General features: G+C 41.2%; 2 protein-coding genes across 9 annotated transcripts; both read right to left on the bottom strand.

The window, feature by feature from the left end:
* Positions 1–498: 498 nt before the first annotated feature.
* kansl1l (KAT8 regulatory NSL complex subunit 1-like) lies at positions 499–12,426 on the bottom strand. 7 transcript variants are annotated; one of them, XM_078939885.1, is made up of 17 exons: positions 12,178–12,396; positions 11,455–11,845; positions 10,937–11,262; positions 9,728–9,860; positions 7,959–8,111; positions 7,433–7,536; positions 6,689–6,872; positions 6,146–6,302; positions 5,871–5,996; positions 4,306–4,437; positions 3,885–3,985; positions 3,226–3,338; positions 2,982–3,054; positions 2,819–2,910; positions 2,501–2,600; positions 1,236–1,394; positions 499–951 (listed from the first exon to the last, which is right to left on the bottom strand). In XM_078939885.1, exons 2-17 carry the CDS (start codon positions 11,794–11,796, stop codon positions 943–945), a joined length of 2,304 nt encoding a protein of 767 aa, XP_078796011.1. In that variant the 5' UTR covers positions 11,797–11,845; positions 12,178–12,396; the 3' UTR covers positions 499–942. The 7 variants fall into 7 exon arrangements, 5 of the variants coding, with proteins under 5 accessions (XP_078796011.1, XP_020568850.1, XP_020568848.2 ...); XR_013652881.1 differs by having other exon boundaries at positions 2,554–2,600; positions 10,937–11,845; positions 12,178–12,426; XR_013652882.1 differs by having other exon boundaries at positions 2,554–2,600; positions 6,689–6,857; positions 10,937–11,845; positions 12,178–12,426.
* Positions 12,427–13,118: 692 nt separating this feature from the next.
* Positions 13,119–25,183, bottom strand: heg1 (heart development protein with EGF-like domains 1). 2 transcript variants are annotated; one of them, XM_078939882.1, is made up of 15 exons: positions 24,607–25,096; positions 24,466–24,519; positions 19,738–20,815; positions 19,096–19,577; positions 18,281–18,394; positions 18,046–18,168; positions 17,869–17,963; positions 17,728–17,783; positions 17,464–17,624; positions 15,461–15,595; positions 15,318–15,360; positions 15,205–15,242; positions 15,029–15,116; positions 14,768–14,945; positions 13,119–13,923 (listed from the first exon to the last, which is right to left on the bottom strand). In XM_078939882.1, exons 1-15 carry the CDS (start codon positions 24,881–24,883, stop codon positions 13,780–13,782), a joined length of 3,066 nt encoding a protein of 1,021 aa, XP_078796008.1. In that variant the 5' UTR covers positions 24,884–25,096; the 3' UTR covers positions 13,119–13,779. The 2 variants fall into 2 exon arrangements, with proteins under 2 accessions (XP_078796008.1, XP_023806488.1); XM_023950720.2 differs by lacking the exon at positions 24,466–24,519 and having other exon boundaries at positions 24,607–25,183.
* Between the last annotated feature and the right edge of the window lie 1,981 nt (positions 25,184–27,164).

Genomic DNA, 27,164 nt, shown 5'->3' with positions numbered 1-27,164 from the left:
GTTTGGGCAATTCCCTTGTTATGTCATTATGAGTGAGGCAGATAAAAGGCCTGGAGTTGATTAGAGGACTCGTGCTTGCATGCAATAGCATGGAAGTCAATTCTCCAATTACTTAGGAGCCCAAGAAATGAAGGGATTGTGTTTAAAAAGATGCTTTAGGTTTTCACATTTTTATGCAATCTTTTTGTTCAACCATGGAATAAAAGCTGAAAGTCTGCACTTCAATGGTATCTGAGTTGTTTTATTTAAAATTTACCGTGGTAATGTACAGAAACTAAATTAGAATGTGTCTCTGTCCAAATATTTATGGTCCTGACTGTAAATGCTGCCATTCTAACAGGTTTATTTTTTATTTTCCTTAAGGGGAAAATTCCTTGCAATGCAAAATTACTTTGACAAAAGCTTACAAGTAAACTGCAAAATTCTGTGTTTAAAAAAATTGATTAGAGTTTACTGTACCTGCAGCTTTAATCGCATCATTTTAATTGAAAATGAGGATTTGTAAGAGAACTCTCATATCTTGGTTTAAAAACATCAGAATATCCTGTTTTATTAGAGCACAAAAACATCCACCTACATTAATGTCCACTTCTACCTTCCATGTTTTTATCAAGCAAAATAGACAACAATGGCACCAAAATAGGAAAACAAATGCATCTTTGAAAATGTATCGATAGGTAAATACATTTTTTAAGGCAACCAAAGAAAGAAATGGCAGTTAACAAGTTTAAAGCATGTAAACCTGACACAGCACAGGAGTTGCCTTACAATAGCTAACATCTGATATTTGAATTACAATAAAAAAAAAAATTTTAATCATAAAAGTGTAGCTAAAGACAAATAGATCAGTTAAAACAACATCCAAGTAATAATCCTAGTTTCACAGTGTTCAAGTTCATTCCATGAAATGTCTTCAGTTTTCCAGTTTCTTCACATTTTGGCTCATGCTTTCTGACAACAGAAGAAAAAATATGGTTAATGTATATATACATTTATCAATAAAATACACTGAGGACATACTTTTTCATATACGAGCAAGCTGTTTATCCACATGAAAAAGAAAACAGAGCAAATCCATACTTATTACTCCAACATCTTTATGTTGAGTTGAGATAAATCATCTCATATAAAATAATTGAATTGGATTTTTTTGCAAACAGTATTTCAAATCCAAGTTCTCATGTAAAAAGACAGCTGCTGTGTTCTTTGTCCACGAGGGGGCAGTGTTGCACAACCTGACTGCAACACTTGAGGTATGGCGAGATGGGGGCGGCGGCATTGGATAAATGAGAGGATGAGATTGAATCTATCCATCCTGGTGCGGTCTCTTCTTCAGCAAGAAGGTCAACGTACTCTGCTCCACTTAAGGGGAAGAGTTGGGGCTCCCAAGGTTCCTGTGGATGCAGGTTGTACTTCAGATCAGTCGACAGAAACGTACGACTTCATTTAAAGTTAGTTTCACGATAAATCAATCCACATTTCGTTTTTAAAGCAATACTTTTGTTGCATCAACTTCATATGTCACTTTAGAGCTTCTATAGGAAATAACATGGAAAAAGTGGCTTCTAAGTTGAGCGTATCTTTGTAGAGAAAGCTGATGAGGAAAGTCTGGTGTAGTGGTGACTCATTCCCTCTTCAATCAGAGTAAAGAGCTGGAGAGTACCCCAATTAGAGAAGCATTCCAAGAAATAAGTGGAGACAAGCATCTGTGTAGGGTCTCAAGAGCTCATCTGGGTGTTCTAGCACATACCAGCTGAATGCAAAGCAACCATTGCTTGGTCTACAGCTAAATGTACCTAGTTTATATTCTTCTACTCGCCCTGCGATGGTCTGGCGAACTGTCCAGCGTTTACCCCACATGGTCCAACATCCCTATCCCCATTTTTTGTGAGACTAGTTCCTCAACTTGATGGTAATATAGGAACTAATCTAAATAAAACATCTGTCTACTGCTGCTCTGCAGAAACTATATCCTAAAAAAAAACCAAACCATTTTTGTAATTTTGGCTAAAAACAGCATGATTTAAAAGAGCACTGTGAATGCTTTGACAATAGATCAAAAAATGGTTGGAGTGGGTCTTTAAATAACATGATGTGTCAATTTAGGCTCTGCTTCAGAACTGGATTCCTAGAATTTTGAAAATAACTAGATTCCTGGAATAGCAGGTACAATATATTTAGGAATGTTTTATCACCTGGTAACTGGATTGTTTTTACTGTGACTTTCTACAACGAACGACTCACACGTTTATGAATAACACTACAATTGTAAAACTAGTCTTTAACAGAGGAGGAAGACTCAAAGTTACAAGAAATGTAACAAGAAAACACGTTTTATTGGGATTTCTGATAAGCAACACAAGTGCATAACAGTTAGGGAGAAAAAGGAACATTTTTCTATGTTTTATGAAAATGTTCCAGACTGTCTGTGTCTCCAGCATCAACGCAGCAGAAAACTATTTGACAATTCAAGCGTCAGCTTCAGCGCTTTGGATCTTACCGCCCTCTCCTCCAACCGCAACAGTTGATCTAGCTGACCGCAGCTCTCCTCACCTGATGTCCATTTCCCACTCCTACTGCCTGACGACCTGCTGGCAGATCTGGAGAAAGACAAATAAGAGCTCCACTCACAGCTCTTTGGGCGCTCACTTTCACTTTCAGGCTGCACAACCCCGGAACAAACAGGTCTTTCTGTTAAACAACTTGGAAGAGTTGGAGTCGGGTTGTTTGATTCACCGCTTTTCTTGTGTCAGAGGAAGGTGAAAGTGGAGATTTGTAGGTGTCACATGCGCAAACGTGTGTCAGTAGGAGAACTGACCTGGGAGGACGCCTGCAGCACCGGCGGGATTTCTCTTCCTGCTCCAAAAGCAGGTGCCTCTGAGCGAAGACGTCATCTGTCAGGTTCTCAGTCTGCACATCACACACACAGATGAATATAGTCATTCACTTGCACATAAACATCCAATTGGAAAAGACATTACCTGCAACTTTTCATTATTTTCATCTCTCTCCATTTCCATTCCTGTCAGCGGCTCGATTTGAAGTACTCGCCACCTGGAAGGAGGAGGATTGCAAACATTTCTGTGACCAAATATTGAAGCAATCGAGTGATTTTTAACAACAGCTTTTCCAGAGGAACAAAAACAACCCAAACATCCCCATCAGGGTGTTTCTGCTTTTACAAAGCCAAACTCCTCTTTTCCTAAACAGAACTCTGCATCACACCTGGGAGTTGGGATTTCTTTGTACTGCAGCTTTTCCAGTCTACGGGAGGAGCCGTGGATGATCACGTCATTGATGTGGTACACGGTGTGGCCGTTGTCCTTTCGAAAAAAGAGCTAAAAGAAGACGAAAAGGGGTTTAAGTCTGTGGTGAAGAAATATCTGCACAAAAAAATAATTATACTCCAGCATTTTCTTGTCCTTGGATGTTTAATTTGTGTTAAAAGTGTTAAGTCTTGTAAAAAAAAATGCTGAAACATTCCAGGGATACATGCTTTGGGAGGTCCATGAATCCACCAAACACTCTTCCATTGCTGTGCATTAGAAAGCAAGACATTTTACGTTTTTTATACAGATTGTCATCATCATATTTTATTCTTAAGTCTCTTGTTTCACATACATTAACCTAAAAACTGCACAAAAGGTGATCTGAAAACATAAATAAGCATGTGAGTAATCCTAACAAACAGTACGAGCAGTTTTAAGACTGCGGGTTTCCCAAAATTTAAGGTGGTAGTAATGTCATTCCTGTTTTAACGGCTCCGGCTAATGTCACGGACACAGGGGGTGTCCCTCATCAAACAGATCCGTCTCTGACAACAAAGCAACCAGACCAAATGGTCTTAGGAAATTTGGAGCGGCGTCATGAATGAACTATGTTACCTGGGAGGCCTTGCTGTGCGACACGTGTGTGTAACTTTCTTCAGGCATGTCACTAGATCCGTCTCCCTGGTAACAGTGATGGTGGAGGACATCCATGTCTTCTGGGAATGAAAAGACTTTCAGGTTGTCTTTGGATTGAGGCATTTTACTGACTTTTGTTCAGGATTTATTTAAATCTGATAAGCCCTGCAGACTAATGTTCTCTGTTGATTCCTAGTTCTAAGCTCTCTAAATGGTTTGCCTAAATCTAATCTAGATATTAGGAACAGATTTGGGTCCCTTCACAGCCAAAATGGTTCTAGCAAGACTTTTCAAATTTCCTGATGAAGTAAAACACACATTTTCACACACTTCAAATAATGCTATTTTTAAAGTCTAAAAGTCATGAACTGTTTTTATGCAGCATGTAGGGCATACACACCAACTGGCCTGAAGATGCATGTTCTCCTCTTCCTCCTCCTTCTCCTCCTCCTGGGTTTACTGGTACGACCCAGAGTGCAGCAGGATGACCCGATAGGTGACAAATCCAGCGTTTTCTTCCTGTATTTCTGATCTGCCATCACACACAATGTAAAGCTGGGCTCATATTAAATTCATAAGGAATATTTCTTAAAGTAAACAAATATAAAACTGTCATGTTGTTTGTTGTTGTGCTTGAAAATAGCATTTATGTATGAGAAAAATAGAAAATGTTAATGATTTTAATACATTTTATATTCAAATTTAATTTGAGCGTTTTTCACATCAAAAAAATCATTATGTAGTTCACATTTTATTTAACATTTTATTTAACAGCTTTATCAAAGTGTGTATGATTAATCAAATTATGTGTGAGAATTATAAACTATAATAAAAAGTATACATTTTATACTTTTTTTATACATTTTTTATTAATCAATAAAAACTAAAAAGAAAAACAAATATTTATTTAAACATTTTATCATGTGCTTGAATAAAAAATAAACATTCCAATATTTTATAAATAAACAATAATTGATAATAGTATTTATTTTTTATATGTTTTTAACAGCAAAAAAAGGAATTATTTAGTTTCACATTTTGTTTAACAGCTTTATGTGCTTGATTAAATACCTATTCCATTTTTCTATTTACCAAAATAAAGTAAAATAGAAATGTAAAAAAAAAAATAAAAAAATTAAAAATGGCTTACTGTACAGTAATAGAAAAAAAGGTAAAGGTTTAAAAGGTTACTTAAATCAAAAACATGCTTCATAATAATGTTCTCTTCATTATTGGTCCTGTCATTGTTTACTGTGACATAGGTTTGTGTCCAGCTCATTCAGTCACATGCAAAAATTAAAAGATGGAAATCCATCTTAATGTGTCATTTCATCTGGTTTTAACTTGTCTTTTCTCCACAGTTGGGGAAGGAGACTGGAATTACTTCAGCTGAAAAGCAGAAGACAAAGTGCTGCATTTGTGATGTCTTAACACCCTCTTGTCACACAAAACTCCTATTACCTTTTTATCTTGGCTGTAGGATGAAAAATACCAGAATACAAACCTTAAAGATTTTTCTTAGCAAGTGAAACAAAAAGACACTGTTTACTCTACAATTTAGACAACTGTCAACGCAATAAAGCATCAATTGCAAGGATTGACAGTGGGTGCAGACCTAAATGTTCATTACAAATCATATTCAGAGACACACAGCAGATTTTATTTTTATTTTGCTCCACTGGTTGCCTCATGCAGAGCCAGTGAGAGATCCGGGTTCTGGAGGACCAAAAATGATGACTGACATTGAGTAAATAGGATGACGGCCTCTAAAACAGCATGTCAGTCATTACAGAGGAGCAGTGCAAACCAATAAAGCTGGGCTTCTAACAACCTATGGCAGAAATGCATTTATTTCCACCAAATATAACTTGTGAAATATGAGAAAGAGCAAACAGCAGGAAACAGAATAGAAAGAGAACAGCAGGTGAAGCATGAACATGTCTGGTGTATCTACAGGGATCTTACGGGTCATTGGTGTGGAGCTTCTCCTGTAGCCTAATGGACTGAAGGCCTCAGCATTGATGATAAGAGGCCTTTGGGACCATTCTTCTCTGAGCGTCAGCCGCTGGAACCGGTGGCATGCAGAGGAGTCTGAGGGGGGTTTTGGACAAAAGCGTTGAGTGGAAAACAATTTTAGATTTAAAGTGGGGTTTTTTTCACTGTTAGATCAAGAAGACAAACAAAAAGTAGAAATACTTCTTTAAATCTACACCTGAACCCTTGAAATGGCACTTTCCTACCAGATGATGTAGAATGAGCTCTGCAGCAGGAAGTATTGCTGGAAAGGTCACTACCGGACCTGCAGCTGACATCAGAGGAGGAGGCTGCAGGTTCACCAGAGCGTGCATGGGAGCAAGAAAAGAGAGAGGAGAGTCCACACATGGAGTCCACCGAATCCTGGAACAATCGAATTAAGAAAACAGAAGTGATAGGAATCACTGATATTCCAATGGCTTGCTATTTCAGATGGAAAATTAGGCAGGAAATAGGGTTTAAAACGTATTTTTTTGTTTGAATCAAGTCCAGGAGAAATTTATTTTTATTGTATTTGGTTTTTCCATCATTGTGTTGTTTAAATGTGATCTCCACTAGTAAAAGCAACAGCTTTTGAAGTTATACTATCCAGAAATGTGTAAATCCTTTTAAATTTTGTGGTGAAATGTGGAATCTGTGCATTTGAAATGAACAAATCTGCAGCGATTTTTTTTGGTTTGAAGCTTTTCATTTACTTTAATAATAATAATAAGGTACATAGAGTTTAGCATAAGGTGCATTCAGTTTACCTGTAGACTGGAGTCCTTTCCAGAATAAAAAGTGAACAGTTTGCGTTTGTGCAAAGCGACTACGGCTCGCGTACGGGCGCACGACGGGACAACTTTGACGGGCCTCTGGGTCGCTGGTCTCCTTCTCCTGAAGCTCTCAGAGGGAAAAATGTCGCCTCCTCTCTGACCACTGCAGAAATGAGATCTGATAAAGTCAAGAACATGTCAGGGTCATGACTTACGCACACAAAAAAAAGGGTTTGATCCCCAAGTCTTGCTCATCCCTAACACATGTTGTTCATGTTGCTCCATGTAAAAAAGAAAAAAAAAGAGGGGCTTTCATGTCTTACCCCTCCTGACACTAAGAAAAGTTTTATTATGTTTAATATACTTTCACTTTTGCCCAGATTAGATCTTTTTTTTTGACAGTTTACCAAACAGGAAGCTTGTGCCTGTAAGTGAGAATTGAACTGGCAACTTCAAAGTCTCGGCCTGTTGGCATTTGGGCTTTAAAACCCCAATGCCCCCTAACTAAGTAGCTGGATTGGGGGGTGGCACTAAAATGTTCTACTATAACTATTTCTATAATTTTATGACACAAGCAGGCTGATTGTGACCGAGCACTAGACTGACATAAACCGGTGACCAAAACCATCTCCTTCATCAGTTTTCTTTCACAGACCTCAAGAAGAAAAAGACTTCCTGATTCACCGGAGAGGCAATTCAGAAACTCCTGAAAGCGGTGGAAGGTAACACGTTACAAACCCTTTGAAGGTGCTCGACCCCGCCAGGGTCGGGGGTTGTTTGGAGAGAGGAGAGCAGCTGAGAGGAGGCAACAGACTTTTCACGATCTGGCTAAGCTGGGCGCTCTGGAAAACCAAAACAGAAGGTTTTACACAAAAACGGAAGTTTGAAGGCTTAAGCTGTGTCCTTTGGAGCAGAAAACATGGTGTAAAAGGACATTTATAAACATTTGCATTTACATTTAGCATGTAAGGCATGCCCACCATGATAAATCTGCATCCCCCACATTAGTGGGATCTTTTACTCTGAGATTTCTCTAAAATCTCATTTCATTGAGCAGCAGAAGCAGCGATCCACTCGTGTTGTTGCTTCTCATTTTACACAGCAATAAAAAGACACCAGCATGGTGTTTGATTGGTTCAATCTTCTGGGATTGAACATTTTACCTCCTTCCCATTTTTATGCACAGAATAGAGAAAAAAAGCCCCCCTTCAGGCACAGCGTTTCACTGGATATCTACACCACCTAAACCATGCCACGCCCATACCTGTCTCTCTATGCTGCACAGTAGGCGTGTGGGGCTGCAGGGTTCCGTGTCAGAATCTGATGGTGTGTAGGAAAACCCAGTTCTGTCCCTCATCAGGGTGTTCGGAACCTGCCGGACAGGCAGAGGCCGGGATTCTGCAAGCACCACTTTAGCCTTAGACACACACATGGAGGAAATGGATTAGAAAGACCAGATGCACAATCGCTAATGTTTCAGCTTTATAAAAACTTTATTCCTGTCACTGTGCCTCTGCAATTCATGAAAGTCGACTGTTTTTGGTTTCCGGTCCGTCTTTAAGCCAACTTTTTTGGGCTCATTCCGCTGTCATGTCGTCCATGTTTACTAGTTATTTTTATATTTTCCCTATACACTCTCACAGTCTTGTTTTTACGCATTTTTTTTCAGTGCATCCTTTTTTTTTTTTTTAAATGAGCTTCATCCAGTGTAGGTCCTTGGGCAAGACCCTTTGTCCCACAGGGGCCCCAGTCTGCGTCTCCCTGTGGGAGGCAGGGTTGTCAGGAAGGCCATTTGGTGTCAAACTCTCTGCCAAAGCCCCCTGTGTGAATCAGTGAAAGCGGATTTACTGCGCCGCAAGGTGAACAACAACAGCTATGTTCTGCACCCTGATTGGCTGTTGATCTGGTCAATCAAACGACTGATTTTAATCATATTTTTTGGTCACAATCTTTGCCAGCTCTGTAAAGTTTCACAAGATTTTTGGTTTATTTATTTATTTATTTTGTCAGCTGAAGCTACAAAAAGTGAATAGAAAATTCTGGATATAAATTTAGCCATTTAAGGGGAAAAAAAACTGAAATTCATTCACTGGATTTCATTACAAAAACCAAAATGATAAAATAAGATATTGCTGCTTTTTTTTAAAACTTGTTTGGTGGGTTTGTGAATTATTGTTGCTCCTTTCCAAGATTTTCTCAGAAATTTTTGTCTCATTTCTAGGACATTTTTATCAAAATTAGTCAAAATTCTTTGCTCCTTAACAATGCTCTTAAAAATACAAAAACTTGATTTAAAACTTAGAAAACTCAAACTGCTTGATTTAAGAAATGTTCATAAGACATTTAAATTCATTTTATTAAACATAATTACTTTATAAAATTGAAAAAGCAACATTAAAGCTTCATCTTGGAAACCCAAATGTAGATTCATCTTCTAAGAATAAGGGCCAGTTTAAGATAATATTGATTAGGATATGCCGGCCTATTATCATCATATTCTCATTTTCTTCACAATTTGTTTTAAGTCATATTATTGGGCTGTATAACATTCCATTGGAAGTCATTCTATCAAACAGTTTTCTTTTTTTAGCTTATTTTTCCCTTTTTGAGATTTGCTACATAGTCAGATGATTTTTATTTTCTAGTGATTTTTTTCTTTTTCTTAAGATTAGTGTTCTTTTCCTATGTTCGGGCTACCTCTTTATGCAGTCTCCACTTGGTAAAGGAAAATGCAAATTATGAAATGCATTTACGTCACTCTTCTGGTCATTCAGTCACGTCTGGAGTCATCAAGGCTTTTTTTTCCCTTTAAAAACGTCAAAATCTATTTTATTTTGTTGAACATTTTTCAAAACATTTTAGAAAGTGTTTCTTTTTTTTTGACTGCTTGTCATTTTTCCAGCTCATACTGATGCTTTGTTTGAAGTTCAGCAAAACTTCAGGATTTAATTTTTTTTTTTTTTGGGGGGGGGGGGTCATCAAAAGGTTGTCATTAATGTTGTGAGCAGATTTTGCCTGTAGCTCATAGCTTGCCTTGCTGGAGCGTAGATACTTCTGCAGCTCATCCATTTGTTGGATCCTTCCTTTGAGTTCAGTGAGACGCAGTTGTAGCCAACTCCACCCGCTGCCGAGCTCCGCCCTCTCCTCCAGCCACTGCATCTCCCAGCTGCCGGCAGAGGACAGGAGGTGATCAAATCAAACGTCTCTGCTTTCCCTATAATGTTTACATTTCTGTGAATTACCGGCTGTATTATATTAAAAGAGCAATCTATCATACAAAGTTAGACAAAAATAGCCTCTGATTCGTAAACTTTAGGTAAGGCAGGAAAAAATTCCCCTGGGAATTGTAGCTGGAGGTGTGTGTGTGAAACTTTCCCCTAACTAACCACTATGCCACTGCGTGCCCACTAAGCCATAGGTCCTGTGGCCATCCCATAATAATTGCAAAAAACTTTTTCGGATATCCCAGACACATGAGTTTTGCTTTTATTAGTGGATTTTAAGTTTTACTTTTTTAGCCAGATAAAAGATTTTGGCTCCATTCATCTTTTTGACAGTTTCACCTGCTGTGATGTTTTTTATTTTATTTTATTTATTTGGGGGAAGGGGATGGGATGGGGGGGGGGGGGTGTGACTGTGAATGGGTCTGTGACTGTAAAGCCCTTTGGGCCTTCGAGGAAGCTAGAAAAGCGCTATATTAGTATACGATGTTTACCATTTATCAAGAATAGGAAAAACAACATGATCCCTGAAGTGCAGGACTGCTGTGGGGCATAAAAATACACAAAACGTTCTTATAGCTTGTGTGGTAAAATACAACTTCTGTCTGTTTTTGTCTGGTTTAAAAAAAGAATTAATCCAAACAAATGCTACGATCTTCATATTTTACAGTTAGAAAAATACTAAATAAAGCATCAGTTTTTCTACTTAGGAGGAAAATGACCCATTCCTTCTCTAACTGAGAGGAAAACGGCTATAAAATCTGTAAGTGGTGAAGCAGCTGGAATTGTTATCACAAAAATTGAGAAAGAGTTGGACAAAAGGCGGACAGGAAGGAGACTGAAGCTGGCCAAAGGTGGAAAAACACAGAAATCTTTTCTGAATGCTGTCCATAGTCATTAAAAAATTCGATCATCATAATAATAGTTTAAGAAAAAGGCATAAAACACTGTTTCAAACCAAATGAAAGTGAACTGTTTAAAAACTCTTTGGGAAATCTATCAATCTGTGTTTGGTCCTCACAGAAGAGAACGGAGCTCCTCCTCTGGCTCCTCATCCGAGCTGCTGCTGACCGTCGCCTCGGAGTCCAGGGCGTCCTGACGGCCTCTCAGCCCCACCTGGCTGGACTGCGCCAACTCTCTGAGCCCCGTCAGAGAAGACACTGAGAAGTCTTGCCAGGAAAAATGAGGGTTACTGCATTCTTGCAGAGGAGCCACAGCACCGCGTTCACAGCCGGGAAGGGGATCCTCTCTGGGCTTCCTGTGCAGTCCATCCAGCTGTCGGCTGCAGAGGAGGGAAGCAGGCATTTTCCCCTGGAGTCCACCAACTTGGCTCTGTAGCTGAGCCTGCTGATGTTCAGACAAAGCTTTCACCAGTTTATTAGGATCTATCTCATCAGGATGCACTGATGCAGGACGAGCAGGTGGACACCGCATTTCAGAAACTTCCTTGGGTGTCCCTAGAGGTCGGGTTTCAAACAACAGAGGGAGACTCCAAGATTTGGGAGAAACAGTTGTAAGAGAAGAAGAGGAGGGACACACCTCTCCAACATCTGGCAGCCACTCAGGTTTTTGTTCTTGCAGCAGATGAGTGTTTTGGTCATTGTGCTCCGAAACAGGGATCAAAAACACGTCAGACACATCCGGAAAGAAGCTGGAGGGAGAGCCCAGGCTGGTTATTTCAGCATGGCTGGGGTTAAGTAGAGCGTTTAAAGGACTTAAGGGGAGACAGGAGTCCAGAAATCCAAATGAGCAGAGGTCTAGTGAGAGTTTCTGGAGGTCGCTGTAATCTGTGGATCTCTCCACATCATTAGGGCTCACATCTGAGTCCTCTTTGACAAAGACAGGAGCCGAGGACAGATGGATCCTGCAGTTCGTCTTCATCCTCAGGGCATGAAGGTCAAGGCAGGTCAAGCAGAAGACCTCACAGACTCTGGGGATTTTTGACAGATAAATATGATTAATTTAAGAAGAAAATTACAATGTTGACACTTATCCATTATGATATGCATACAGACTTTATATTTTGTTAATTCTTAGCCGTTTACTTTAACCTTCGTTACTTTTTTTTTAGTTTTTAATTGTCACACTAATTAACCGTTAATACAACAGTGGATTTCAAAATAAAAGTCTGATTTATAAATCCACTCTTCTTACGTGTCAGACGATCCCTCATGACAAATTAAATAATTTTTAACATTTATTTTCATGTAAATAAATTATAAAAGAGCACGTACCTAAAATCGAACAGTATTTAAAACTCACCTGACCGCTGAGGTGGGACCGTCCACTCGACGCGCGGATCTGATTTTTCCCGAGCTTTTATGAATCAGGACGGTTCTTTCTTTCGGACAGGTTGCTGTTTCTAACTAATAGAGCTATATTTTTCTGTGGCTTCAACACATTAATCCCCCACGAACGTTTGAAGAGATGTCCCGCATCTCCGCCTCTTTCTGCCACCAACTGCCGACAAACCGAACATCCTCTTTGGAGCGCGCAGGGGTTGACCGGACTGCTGATGCATTCAGGGACTCCTGAAAAGCTCAGAACTTCCATGCGCACCGTAAACTATCCGGCTTTTCAAAAACTTGATTTGTATGAAGCCATCTTTTACTATCAATTTCACAAGGCAATTCCTGAAGTTTCATATATGGCTTAATATTGGATAAATATTTTTTAAGATAGTGATGCGTACTACTAAAAAATGTTACCTACTGGACAATATTTCATTTTCTTTTTCCTTTTAAGCAAATAGCTGCTTTATTTCATCCTAAGTTATTAACGCACTTTCTGTAAAGACTATTACTCAAAGAAAATTAATTTGATGAAAACTATGAATATTATGAAGTTTGTGTTTTTAATTGAAGTTTTTCTTGTTAGAATTGGTACATTCCACTAAAAACAGTACTCCATTTCAGAGGCTGGCATTTGTGCAAATTTGCAGTGGAAGAGAATCCAGCTGTAGACCCACACTTCTATCTCCTACCAGGACATAAATTTAAAAAAAAGTGTACAAAAAAAAAAACAACTTTGAATGCAATCCCAATTCTACAGGATGCTTTAGGAAACCCTTAAAATATGATAACTTCCATTTTTTGTCCTCACTTGCACAGAAAGTACAGGTAACTTAACTGTCAATAATCCCACAGACCATTTTGTCAAAGCTATGAAAATCAATCTTTGCAGTATAAAAAAAAAATCTAAGATGGTTTTTGATTTCTTTATTTAAATAACCACATCTGACTAGAACGCCAGAATCAACACGTCACATAGACATCAGACAGAACCTCTAAAAATATTACTTCATCATTACGCAAACAGCTAATTATATCCTGATTAGACAGATGAAGCATACAAACACACATGCATGCACAAAAAAAGCATGTATGAATAACATGTCAATCATTCTTACTTCAAATGGAATAAATAACAGTCGGCGTCAGGTTACTTGTTGAACCATGACTGTGCATTCTTCTGTGGTCTTTTTCCAGATTTTTTCTGATCAGGGCATTTTTACAGTGATAGAAGAGCAAAGCATCAACCCTTACTGCTGTGTACTGCATATAGTGTTTTCCCCATACTGCACTGAGCAGTACTATACTAAAAGGATGTTTGACTGTAGAGATTATGAACATGAATGGATTTACATTCTTCAAAACAGCCAAAGGCATCCAAACCCACTGAAAGAAAAATAAAACATAAAAATCACAAAAAGCACCTCCTCTTTTTCCTGAAACGCAGGATGGAGCCCTGATTTCAAATGTAGTTTTTCAAAACAGTGCAAGTCGCACACGAACGTCAGTGTGCATGAAACCATGGCAGCGACCGTCAGTGTAACAGCAGGGGTCAGGGAGCGAGGGTCCGGAGTCAGAAGTAGTCCCTTCGGCGGGAATCGTCACTGGTGAAGGACGGGTTCCACTGGGCGGGGTAGATGCACGAGTGGCGAGACCCCGGCAGGCCCGTGAACGGGTACAAACCGTTCTTCTCCAGGTCGGAGTTCCGCAAGGCGGGCTAAAGGAAGAAACACAGAGAGGAAGTGAAGGAGAGTTATCAGCATAAGGAACAGAATCTTTTTCCTGATCATTTCAGCTCTTTAGCACCAGTGTTGACACCTTTGATTACTGCAGCTTTTCAAGCGTTTTCAGTATTAACGTCATTCCGAAGCAGAGACAAAAGCAGCTTTGCACTGATATGTGACACATAACAGTAGTGACGTGCTTACGCAATCTATGTAAACCAGCTGATTCAGAGAATCAGTGTTGCATTTTGGGACAAAGCACTTTTCTCTGAATCCATTCAAATTAATTGTGAAAATGGTCGATGAGTTTGAGGTAGTTTAAAGACCCACTTGAATAATAATGTTTTTGGTCTTTTAAACATGTTGTTGGGGTATTTTCTGATGATGGAGGGACATATATAATCAAACAATTAAGCTCAAAGTTGCATTTGGGAGTATTTCTTTATTCAAATTGTTGTGAGTCAGGAGCACATGAAGAAAAAACGTATTTGTGACGTAGAAAACATGGTGGGTGGGCCAACAGCTCCCTGCTCTGCTTGAACAGAGAAGTATAAGCAATGGGGAGGGGAAGGGGAGACGGGGTCGCTCCATGCTAACAGTCATGCCCACAACTCAGAGGCAAATTTCTAATGAACTAGTGCTGCTCTGCAGAAACTATGTCCTAGAAAATGACACAGGATTTTGGCTAAAAACGGGAAAACGATAACTAAAATACCACTGGGAACGCTTTAAAAAAAGATCAAAAGATGATTGCAGTGGGTCTCTAATTGTATTTCTGAGAATAATGGAAACTAATAACTGATTTTACTGCAAATGGTGATTGTAAGCTTCACGTACAGAGTAGTAAATGTCCGTCATCTGCAGAAGGTTCTTGGTGCTGCCGTTCTCCTGCATCTCTATGGTCTCCCGGCCCCATTCCATGGATATTCTGCTGTTCTTCTGGAAATCTGCATATGGGGACATCTGCATGTCTCCACTCCTGAAGATGATTTTGTTGATGTCGTTTTTGTCCCTCCTAAAAGATGACAAAAGAAACGCATGAGGAAAGTTTTCTTTGAACATGGGATTTTCTTAGGATTCAAAGGTGGGTCGTCTCACTTGCAGCAGGTCACAATGAGAGCAATTACAAGAATGAGGAGCAGAGCGCCCCCTGCTGGTGACACCACAACAGCAATCAGCTTGTAAACTGCAGAGTTGATGAGAAAAAAAAAATTAATCAACTCATCAACATTTCTGTCTGTAATAAGAAAAACAGTTGTGTTCTACTGACTTACAATTTCCACAGTTAAAGCCCCCAAATCCAAACATGCACCTGAAAAGCAGAAACTGGGTTATAGAGGACGTCAGCACTTTCATTTCCCATTAAGAAGAAATAATTCAAACGTACGGGACACATGTGCCATTTTCCAGCCTGTAGCCATCACCACATTCTGGAAGAAGACGTTTTTAGTTATTTAAAGTTCTCAAAAATCTCCAAATACTCATATGCTTTACAGAAAACCTGTGGGTGAGTGACACGGAAACGCTCACCTAAGCAGGACAGGTCATCAGAGTTGTGCTTGTAATAGCCTTGCAGGCACTGGCAGGAGGCCGTGCCGCTGCTGTCGGAGCAGACGGTACGCTCCGGATCACAGCGGGTCCTCTGAGCCTGACACAAACTCTCAGCTGGAACACACAAAAGCTCATAAATGCAACAATTGTGACACTTTTACACCGTTGTGAGAATAAAAAGAATAAAAGAATCCCCCCAAATGCAAGTTACTCTAGAGCAGGGGTGACACCATGAGCAGAATTTGTTCACTGTGAGAGTCAAAGAGCCACACCACACACTGACCTGCCAAGACGCACACACACAAACACACAATTAAAGCCGTATTATGTTCCATAAAACACTCCTCTCCCTACAACACAACAGCAAGTATTGTATTTGTGTTTATTTCAAGGAAAGTGTCCACCCTCAATACACACATCAAACGCAGCTTAGCCAGAGTTTACAGAGTTAACCATGGAGGTCAGCAGGCAGCGTCACGTTCTGCGCTTTATTCATTTGGATTGCAGCTTTCTGCTGTGAGCTCCGCAATGAAGGAAAGTGGGACAGATTGCTGTTTTGCATGTGCACTTTGAAAAGCTTCCACTTGTTCATAAAGGAGACACTTTGTGTTGATCAGGAAGAGTTTTTAATTTTTTCTGGGATACGTTTTGTTCTTTTCTGCCATGAACTATTTTACCGCTTCCAAAAGCTCATAATAATAAACATAGTGACTTGTCATTCCGTTCAGTTAAAAAGTAAGAATCTTCCCATTCTTCCACAAACGTCCTGTGTTCATCTTTATATTCTGAATTTAGCCATTTTGACCATGAGGGTCACGGTCTGCACGCACATCAAATGTTTAGTAATTTTTTCCGCTATTGCGCGAAACCCACGCAAATGATTGGCGGTCACTTCTTTGTCAGGGGCAGCATCAAAACACACACATTACTTTTAGTATTATTATTTATCATTTCTTTTTAATACCCTCTGATGCGTTTGAGTGTGGTTAATAGGAAAAAAACTATGAGGCACAGTATATAGAAAACATGATGAGCCGCAAAGAGCCGCGTGTTCGCCACCCTTGCTCTAGAGAAAACATACTTTCTGCCCTTTTGGTGCAGATGTCAAAACAAGAAATCAGGATGCAACAGGTTATTCAAATACAAAACATAGTGAGCTGCGCCCCCTGGTGGCTGTTCAAACATTTTCTGAATGTTAAAACCAGGGGTGCCCAAATCCAGGCCTCAGGGCCGGCCTCCCGCTAGCAATATCTGCTGGATTAAGTGTGTTTAGCCAGTAAGGAGCTTCAATAGCCGGACGGTTGGAAACATGTAGGACACCGGCCCTCAAGGCCTGGATTTGGTGCAAAATCCATTTTTTGAGCTCTTAAGTGTATTATGATATTCATTCCTCACAAACAGAATCCCCAAAGTGGTATTATGATCCTTTCACCCATTTCTGAGTATTCCTCTAGAAAACCTGCACTCTGAGCACCAGCCCCTCCCTCACTCTCTCGAGCTGACGTAGACCAGTGAGAACAGCCCCTTCCAGGAAGAGTCTGCTCTGCCAGGACCGCCCCCAGACTAACAAACACACCCACTTTCTCCACTGAGCTAGCTAGCGGCGATCGGAATAAACGCTTTCCTTTTATATGCACACTGAGCTCATCCATCTTTGCAAAAGTTCAGATGTTTGCTTTCGTGGGTGAGATGCAGACACGCTGCAGAGGCTGGCTCTGGGTTGACGTCATGAAACCACACGGAGCGAAAGCTGGTGCCTCAGAGATCGAGTCGTTTGACTTCCGGGTTGGAAGAGAGCTCAGGAAAATAACTAATATATAATAAAAAATGTGTTCTTTTGAGTGCCAAAGGTAATATATGATCATATACATGGATATTGTTTGGAAAAAAAGGCTTGAGAATAGCATGGTATAGGGCCTTTGAATCTGCTGAAATAGATGCCGAAGGCACACGTCAGACACGTTTAAGGCTGACAGACTTACTGCGGTAGGAGAGGCGGTGCTGCAGCAACATTCGGCAGTGGGTCAGAGATGAGCTGCAGTTGTTGAGAGACATCTGGATGCTGTTGAAGACCTCCGTGGTCGTCACGTCAGTGGAAAGTGAAAACATGTTGACGGCCAAGATTTGCATCCCACCCTGCTCCCTGTGAGAGTAAATCCACATGCCGTGAGTTCGGAAACTGGGGGGGGGGGGGGGGGGTGGGGGGGGGAGAACCAATTGTGCCCAAATAAATGCAGCTGATTTACCGTTTGCTGAGCGTGGAGCGGCTGTAGCCTCGAAGGACGGACAGTGAGACATTAAGCTGCGGCAAAGACAAGCACGTTTATGTCCGACATGTAACCCGGATGCTGCAAAAAGAGACGAGCGAAGCTGCGTGGACGTCTCACCAGCTGGATGATCTCTCTCTGCAGGTCGTGGACTGCGATGCTCCTGATGGACGGATCATATCTGTCAAAGCTGAACGTCCCCAGGAACGTCTTAGCTGCAAAAGCAAATGCATGGATGTTTGAAAAAAGGAGCATGTGGTGGGGTCTGGATAGGAATCTCTTTTGTTGTCGCATCACCTCTCGTGCACGAGCGCCCATCCTCCAGGTCAAAGCCCAGCGGGCATTCGCAGCTGAAGGAGCCTCGGGTGTTGATGCAGGTGGAGTCGGCAGGGCAAGGCTGCTGCTTACACTCATCCACATCTAAAAAAAAAACAAAAAAAAACAGTAGACAGTTGTGATTCTGTAAGACTGAAATGAAATGTGATCCCTCTGCATGTTCTGATCGTTGTGAGGCATGGATGAATAATAATACCTTGGTTGCAGGTGCGTCCTTTCCATCCCTGCTGACAGCGGCAGGTGAACTGATGGCGCTGGGAGCTCTTACACATTCCTCCGTTCAAGCAGGGGTTGGACGCACAGGGGTCTCCTGCAGTACAGAAGGGAAGCAGAAAATACTCCTCTGACATCTTACTTTTTACAAGTTTTGTCTTTTTAGATAAAAACTACCGACTCTTAAGACTGTGAATCCAATTATTTAGAAGAAAAGTATTTGGAAATCTAACTAAATTTTGTGAAAGCAGTCTTTCAACTTCTGTCTTAAAAGAATTTTCTGGTTGGACGGCTCCCCTCATCAGTTCTGATGTTTTTTTTTCCCTCTCAGATGGAGCAGCTACTGAAGTGTTCAGACTTCTTTCCTCTGTGAATCAAGTTTGAATCAGAAATGGATACGTCAATCTCTCCATGATAAGAGTTCAATTAACTAGTGTGTACTACCTCCATTTTACCACTAGATGTCAGAAGAGCTCCCTCTCAGCCAAAAACAGAGAACACCAAAACAAACAGGCTTCCTTATGGGGGTTAGGGACACATAGTTTAAGGTGGTCCTACTGTGGAATTATGCAATTTTTGCAAGTTAGGATAGCCATCAGTTGCCAGATATTATAGTCATGATTATATGGAGGTAAATTCAGTCGATGTCAGTGATGTTTTTTCTACATGAATGGTGGGTGTTTGGAAAGTTTCTTCTTAATTTCTTTAGCATCCAGAAAGAAATGTTTTTTTTCCAAACACTGCATTCATCTGTTGGTCAAAGGGTGCTTCTTCACCAGATATAGCTCAACCACTCACTCGGGGGTCCCTTGGTGGGTTGGATGTCAACAGGTGGGGTCGTTCCTGGGGCCTTTTTGGCCCCCCTGTCAGTCTGTTTCTGGGTCGTGTGCAGATGTCCTGTGCTCTCTGTTGGCGTGCTGCGGGTGGAGGTGGTGGAGATCAACCGAGTGTGAGCGGTGGAGCTCCTGAGGGTTCCTCCGCTCGTTACGGCGGTCACGGTCGGGGCTTTTGTCGGGAGGGTCATTCCTGTCGCGGGCCTCTGGGTTTGACCGCGCGATACATGGTGACCCGGGTGCGTCACCGAGGTCTGCGGGGTCAGGGTGTAGGACGTGGGGGAGGGGGCAGTCTGCGGCAGGGTGGTCTTTATAGGGGACTGTGAAGGAAAAGTGCTGGGGGAGACTCCGACCCCTGATGAGGTGGAGGGTGGAGAAGAGCTGGTAGAAGCTAGTCTGGTGGATGTGACCTCAGTTACAGTGGAGGTGTCTCCCTCTGTTATCTGACTGTTAAAGAAAAAACAAATTTAGGTGATATGAAAACAGTTCCAGTTAGTATTTTTCGCAATGAGCTGACATGACATCTAAAGTCTGCAGTAGTTAAAATGTTTATGTTAAATCTGTAAAATAACTTTATATATTCATTAACAAAAGCGGTTCTGCTCACCTTTTAGTAACAGTGACAGGTGTTGTAGTGAGAAAGTCAGCAGTGTACAGCAGCGGTGCGTCTGTCAGGGGGTTTTCCGCTTCAGTTACAACAGTTCTGACAGTAGAAGGCGCTGCTGGCAGACCCATGCCCTCACTGGTCTGAAGAAAAGACACTTCACTTCTGCCCTGGTTCTGAGTGCTGGAGCTGTGAGCCTCAGTGGAGGACTGTGTGGATGGTTGAACACTAGAACCCGAGCCCTGGTTTGTCCCGGTGACACTAGAACCCGAGCCCTGGTTTGTCCCGGTGACACTAGAACCTGAGCCCTGGTTTGTCCCGGTGATGTTTGGAAGGCCTCCCAAAGGCGAGGTGACTGGAGGAGTGGAAGAAACAGAGAGATCCGACTGCTCCGTGTCCAGCGATGATGTGGATCCTGAAATTTCCTGTGACGATGAAAGTAGTTCTTGTTGAGTTGTGTTAGTTTGACCAGAAAAACTCGGGGCTCCTCTGGCCCTCGCTGCCGTTCCACTGTCTGTAAATGTTTCTGTGACACGCCGCTCTGTTGTTTCTCCTCCATTAGTCCCTGCGGATGAGCCACTCTGTGTGGAATCAGGCTCTGCAGACCTGGGAGGTAAGCCCCAGGTGGAAGGAGGCTGATGGGAGTTGGAGTCCTCAGCTAAGGTGGAGGAGGTGCTGTTGCTGTTGGAGGAGGTCACGGAGAGCAGCGTCCTCTCCCCGGAACGAGAGACGGTGGTGCTGTCGGTGAGAAAGGTGCTGCGTGACATCAGAGCGGTGGAGGTGCCCTGCTGGCTGCTGGTATCCGGGCTGTCCTGGGGAAGGCCGTCTTCCGCGGGAAACGCCCAGGGCCACGACGGCTCCCACGACACAGAGTGGGGGAGACCTGAAATCCGGCTTGTGTGAGTTAACTCCTTCCAGTGTGTGCTGCTGCTGCTGCTGAAGCTGCTGCTGCTGCTGCTGAAGCTGCTGCTGCTGCTGACGGCATCAGTGGTGAAGCTGGAGGTGAGCGGCTCAGTTGAGAGGTTGGCCACCTCTGGGGACACATTACTGGTTTCTGTGAATGCTTTTGTCTGCTCAGAGCCTGCAGATATGAAAGAAAATGCAAGTTACTTCTGTTCTACAGACTGAGCATCTACCATAATGAAAAATAAACCTGCAACCATTCGGGGAATTTTGTCAAAGAAAAATGTAGAAAAACATTATATTTGAGAATAGTAAATAAACATGTTCCTTTAAAAAAACCTGAATTTCTAATTAACTGCAAGAATAATGTGCAAAAAAGCCCAATGATCACTATATGAGTTGACAATGTATGTAATTTAACCACTAAATAGATGAGAAATCTGATCAATTGAATGTTTTTACAGCTGTGACCAGCAGAGGGAGCTCTCTAAATGATGTTCAACCTGCAGAAAGAGTGTGACCTGATGTTGTTAAAGGGTTAGCTGCCATGACCAGGCAGGGGGTTTTGGGCGGGGAGCGACTGGCAGCCAGCTAGTCTACTTTAACAATGGCTTGAAGTCCTAAATATGGAAGTGAGTGTCTCTGCTGGGGATTCGGCCATTTCCTTCCTAAAGCTGAGTGAGCAGAGGGCAGAGGCAGAACACTGCCACCACGGTTCTGGGTGGGTTTTCCCACTCCTTTTCAACTGGGGTCAGCATTGTCTGGCCACAGCTATTGACTAAACACCAACAGAAAGGGAGTTTGAAAAACAAAAAGCAGGGGAGGGTTTCATATACAGTGTAGCATTTCAAGGTAGAAATCATTTCACCGACATTGTACATTTTCTCCGTTCCTTTTTAAAGATCAATAAAAATGCTGCTTTTGGAGTTTTTAACATGTTCTTGTGGCATTTTTATCATGATGGAGAACATATATAAAGGAAATGAAGCTTAAATTTGCATTTCTGAGTATTTCTTTATTCAAATCGTTGTGAATCAGGAGCAGATGAAAACAGGCAGTTTGAGAAAAAGCGCATTTATGACGTAGAAAATATGATACAATGCTCCGCTCCATTCTGATGCATCTTTCTTTAGCTGAATAGATCCATGTTCGTCTGAGGTGGCACCAGGCTCAAAACTCTACGGCTGGATAGCTCTTGATATTGCTCGCCATTTTTTCCTGCACCGGGTGGGGGTGTGAGGGGCAGTAAGCCATCTAACAGAGAGCTCTCCGTAATGGAAGACGGGAAGGAAGGGGGCTAGCTTTATCTGTGCCAACAGTCCTGCCCACAACTCAGGTGAATTTCTGATGAGCTCCTGTCGCTCTGCAGAAACTATGTCCTACAAAAAAACACAGGTTTGTTTTTGTTTTGTTTTTTTAAACGTTGCCTAAAAACGATATAGTTATAATAAAAAGCCCACTGGGTACAGTTTGGAAATAGATCAAAAGATGATCGGAGTGGAACTTTAACTGCATGGAGGACAACTTTTTGATATGTTGATTTCAAATGGCTGCATTTTTTATGACTGCAACAAAAACTTCTGTCAGAAAAGACATTTTCGAGTGACAGGAGACGGCCATGCATCAGTTCTGCATGTGAGGTCTTCTCTTGGACGCTGGCAGCCTCTCACCTGGCTGCCCTCCAGCTCTCGGACACCAGAACTGAGGATGAGCGCCACCAACAGTTACCGTCCAAAACTAATAGAATGGAAAGTTCATCGAAGGAACAGTCTGTCCTCTGGGATTCTGTGAAGACTATTTTCCTCATTCACTTCCTCTGAATAAATCTCTTTTTTTTTTAAATGGCGTCTCCCTGGATCCACTCCAAGCAGCAAAAGTCAGACTAGAATGCGATGCTGGCAGCAATCGGCAGACACTCCCTGCCCCTCTGCTGTTTGTCTGTCAGCTGTTAACAGTTTCTCGCTGTTATATAATAACCCCAGTTCATAGTACGAGTTCAGCAAATGCACAGACTCCTTTGCATCACCCAGTAACCAAAGCTGTGACGTGTTTAGCTGGAACCTGCTCGGACCACTCTCTGCATCCAGGTCTTTGAGGAAGGTGCAGCAAGAAAGCATCAGGGCCCACTGTCCAAGTTATCCCCCTGTCCCACAAAGAAACACGTATGATGCTATGAAAACGGACAAAAGGGATGCAAAAAATGCATCTAAGTAATGTTACAGCACGCCATTCAGATGAATGTTTTTAGCTTTACAAAAAAAAGTTAAAAACATTGTGTTTCTTCCCGTTTATGCTAATACACTGAGCTTAAGTCATTTTTAAAACTACAAGTTTTCCCAAGAATCGGAATGTAAAAACAAAACGATTTATTTCAATTGTTTCATGTGCAGAGATGTTAATTCATTCAATGGAGTGGATGGAGATCAGCTCGAAAACAGTGATGCGTTTCTTCAAAATGGCTTAAAATGAAGAAATTCAAAAGTGATCTGTAGGAGGATGCTTTCCAACGAGACCTAATCCAGGGGTGTCTAAAAGATTTGTTAAGGTGAAAATGTATGAAGGGACCGATCAGCCAGCTTTCTTACGTTTGAATCATTCCAGGAACATCAAATGCAAATGGATGATTATAAAGAAAATTCCAATACGATGGAATACTTTTCATTTCTTCACATAGAACAGAAATACGTCTAAATATTTCCTGTTTGAGGCGTGAAGAAGGGTTTAAGGGCAGGAATGCCCAGTTTGGTTTAGGTAGTTCAGTTTAGAATTTTCATGATCCTCATGATTTTATGTTTATCGGTACGAAGCCCATTAAATATTTAAAATTGAAATTAAATTGAAGACCAAAAAAAAATGTAGGAAAATAAATAAAGTAAAAAACCTTTATGAACATTAGATCTGTTTTTACATCTGTTACATATTTAAATGTTGTGAACAAGAAATAAATGGTTATCTTGTTCAAAAAGTCCAAATCACTGACAAAATTGGCTCTTGTTGTCAACTTTCCTTTATTATTATTATTATTCACAGTTGCCATTTTAGAAATGAGCTAAAAAGTCACAGAAGAGTGCAACATAGTTGCCACAGGTTTAAAACAGTCAATGCAACGTTGCCCTTAACAATCAAGAACTTGTGCAGACAGTTTTTAGAGAGTGCTGGGGGCCGCATATTATGAATTTTATGAAGGGAACCTGGAATATTGAGTGTGGGCCATATCTGGCCCACGGACTAACAATTCTAGACTGTTTATGTAGTAACTGTACAAAAACTATCTAATTACTGCACTGAAATTGAAAATAGAGGAATAAGCCCTTCATCTATACATCAATAATTAAAGTGCTTCAGCGTTGTGCAGATCATTCAGATTTGTTTGTAAATGACAAGATTTGCCTAAAAAAACTTTAAAGGTTGTGCAGATAACAGTTTTTGCAAATTATTGGAATGCTTTAAGTGCCATAAAAAGAGGACTGATTTGATGTCATGAACTAATCAACCTGTAAACCAAATAAGCGAAGAATTTGAAATTATTAAATGAATGAATGGATCTATAATCATGAGAGTATCTGTTGTGTAATTTTATTCTGAAATACAGAAATTCCCCAATAAAAGCTTCTTTTAATTTTTCACTTTTCTATTAGGACGTTTGTGCTGCAATATTATGACAAAAAAATTCATTTTAGCACTGAAAGTTGAACACAGTCAAAGGGTTTGAGTCACGTGTGTTCTGTGATTTTACTCTGAAATGAAGACTTTCCGCAGTAAAAGCCTCTTAGTTTTCCCACGTTCATATTGGGACATTATTTGTCACAAAGACTCAAAAAAAACCACCTAAAAATATTCGTTTAGTCCTGAAGTTGTCCATAACTTTTTTTAAGTGCAAGCCTAAATAAATAAATGGAAAAAAACACACAAACTAAGATGTTATTTTCTTATATGATCCATTTCCCATATAAGACTCGCTCTTCTTACCGACATGTGCAGCAGTGGCAGCCGCTGGTTCAGCAGAGTGTGAGAGCAGGAGGATCCTCTGGGATGGTGATAAACTTTCACTGGAGAACGACGCTGAAGTCACCCCGCTGTCCCCGTCACTGAGCCCGTCGGTGTTTCTCGACTGATAAGATCCACCCGTGGTGGCGGGGTTTGTGCTGTTGTAGCTGGGGGTCCAAGCCCCGAGGGGCCGGGGCGGCTCCAACAGTAGCACCCACAGCGATACACAGAAGAGGTGGTTCAAGAACCACGTTTCCATGACTTCACACAGACCCCCGAGTTATTGTTACCGAAAGTCGAGCTGGTGCTGGGGAGTCTCCCGGGGGCACCATGGGAGGAGCCCGCCGCCGCCTCCAAAGCTCCCCCGTAAAGCGAACAAATGCAGGGGAAGAGCCCGCGATGCCCCACTGCGCAAACGGCGGGGAACGGAAGATGAGTGAGCCGAGCTCGCAGCTCGCTTTCACGGCCGTGGAGACTCAGCTCCTCCCCCCCACTCTCACACATACACCCCCCCGGAGACCCGACCCCTAAACGCGCGGCACAGGTGCCAAAAGCCATCCTCCAGTAACATCCACTCTCGTTTTAAATAGTACAGTAATTTTAAAAAGTTATGCAAAAAGTATCACCTCCAAACTTTATGCATAAAATTCCATTAATTCCAAAGTAACTCTATTGAATCACGTGGAACCAAGCTAGCATAACCGCTAGCTTTAGTAAAGCTAACAAAGTTCACTGAAGTTTTTCACCAAACATTGCATTTTATAATCACTCGCTCACGTCAAGTCAATTTAAAAAAAAAAAAAAAAATTATTTAAAAACTTAATTCCTGTTGTGAAATGCATCGAGAAATTAAGAAAATCTTGGCGGAATTTTAAAGGTGTTGGAGGACTAGCTATTTACTTGCTAAAGCTAAAGCTTACTTTAGGACAGAAAGGTTAAAAAATAATCACGTGTTGCTTAAATATCATAAAGAAATTAGAGAAGTTAAACATTTTTTATTTACCTTTCAAACAAACAAAACATAATTTGATAAGTTTAGGATGTTACAAACAAGTAAGCATGTTCATTTTTATTTGGACAGGTCTTTGTAAACATTTTTGGAAATATTAGTTCACAGTTAAAAAAAAATTCAAATTGTTCACCCAACAGAACACGCTACATGCAGCCTAATCATTAAAATAATGTCATCAAAGTGGCTAACTATCTGATGCAAAAATAAGTTTTAAAGGGACAACTTTTTAGATTTTTATTTTTTAATAAATTGGGACATTTTTACTTATTTCAACCCCTTATCTTTTAATACGTCTTTTAGCTTCTCTGTTGGAGGACTTGTATGAAGAAATTTAAGCTTAAGATTGCATTTCCAGAAAATCACATCATCTGATTTAAAAAAAAATATTTGTAAATTATAGAGGAAAATAAGTATTAGGTCACCTACAAACAAGCTCTCACAGGCCTGTAAGTTCTTCACTACGGGAATCCTCTATTCTCCACTCTATACCTGTATTAATGGCACCTGTTTGAACTGATTATCTATATGAAAGACTCCTGTCCACAACCAAAAAACAGTCACACTCCAAACTCCACTATGGACAAGATCAAAGAGCTGTCTAAGGACACCTGAAACAAAATTGTTGACCTGCACCAGGCTGGGAAGGCTGAATCTGCATTAAATGAGCAGCTTGGTGTGAAAAAATCAACTGTGGGAGCATTTTTAGGAAATGGAAGACACACAAGACCACTGATGACCTACCTCGAAGATTTCACTCTGTATGGTCAAAATGATCACAAGAACGTTGAGCAAAAATTCCAGAACCACACGGGGAGAACCTAGTGAATGACCTGCAGAGAGCTGGGACCAAAGTAAAAAAGGCTACAATCAGTAACACACTAACCAGGGACTCAAATCCTGCAGCGTCAGATGTGTCGACCCACTAAAGCCAGTACATGTGCAGGCCCGTCTAAAGTTTGCTAGAGAGCATTTGGATGATCCAGAAGAGGATTGGGAGAGTTTGTCCTATGGTCAGATGAAACAAAAAAAACCTTTTTGGTAAGAACTTTACTCGTCCTGTTTAGAGGAGAAAGAATGCTGAGTTGCATCCAAAGAACACCATGCCTACTGTAAGGCATGGGGGTGGAAGCATCATCCTTTGGGTTTGTTTTTGAGTAAAGGCACCAGGACGACTGATCCGTGTAAAGGAAAGAATGAATGGGGCCATGTATCGTCAGATTTTGAGAGAAAACCTCCTTCCACCAGCAAGGGCATTGACGATGAAACGTGGCTGGGTCTTTCAGTATGACAACAATTCCAAACACACTGCTCGGGTGTTGAAGGAGTGGCCTCATAAGAAGCATTTCAAGGTCCTGGAGCGGCCTAGTCAGTCTCCAGATCTCAATCCCTCCTTGGAGAGAGTTGAAAGTCTGTGAGGTCCAGCGATAGCCCCAAAACATCTCTGCTATAGAGGAGATCTGCATGGAGGAATGGGCCAAAATACCAGCAACAGTTTGTGAAAACCTTATGAAGACGTACAGAAAATGTT

Source organism: Oryzias latipes, chromosome 21 (assembly GCF_053564925.1).
Source record: "Oryzias latipes strain Hd-rR chromosome 21, Olatipes_Hd-rR_3.1".
In the NCBI taxonomy this organism is placed as follows: domain Eukaryota; kingdom Metazoa; phylum Chordata; class Actinopteri; order Beloniformes; family Adrianichthyidae; genus Oryzias; species Oryzias latipes.
The sequence above is the reverse complement of the archived record's forward strand: the minus strand, read 5'-3'. Positions and strand labels throughout refer to the sequence as shown.

Coding starts and splice junctions, on each gene's coding strand:
- kansl1l (XM_020713191.3), bottom strand. CDS start 11,796: ATGAAGACGAACTGCAGGATCCATCTGTCCTCGGCTCCTGTCTTTGTC. Junction 9,861..10,936: donor GAGGAGCTCCGTTCTCTTCT/GTGAGGACCAAA, acceptor CTCTGCCGGCAG/CTGGGAGATGCAGTGGCTGG. Junction 4,438..5,870: donor AAGCTCCACACCAATGACCC/GTAAGATCCCTG, acceptor GTGTGATGGCAG/ATCAGAAATACAGGAAGAAA.
- heg1 (XM_078939882.1), bottom strand. CDS start 24,883: ATGGAAACGTGGTTCTTGAACCACCTCTTCTGTGTATCGCTGTGGGTG. Junction 15,361..15,460: donor TGATGACCTGTCCTGCTTAG/GTGAGCGTTTCC, acceptor GTCTTCTTCCAG/AATGTGGTGATGGCTACAGG. Junction 13,924..14,767: donor TGACGGACATTTACTACTCT/GTACGTGAAGCT, acceptor TTCTTCCTTTAG/CCCGCCTTGCGGAACTCCGA.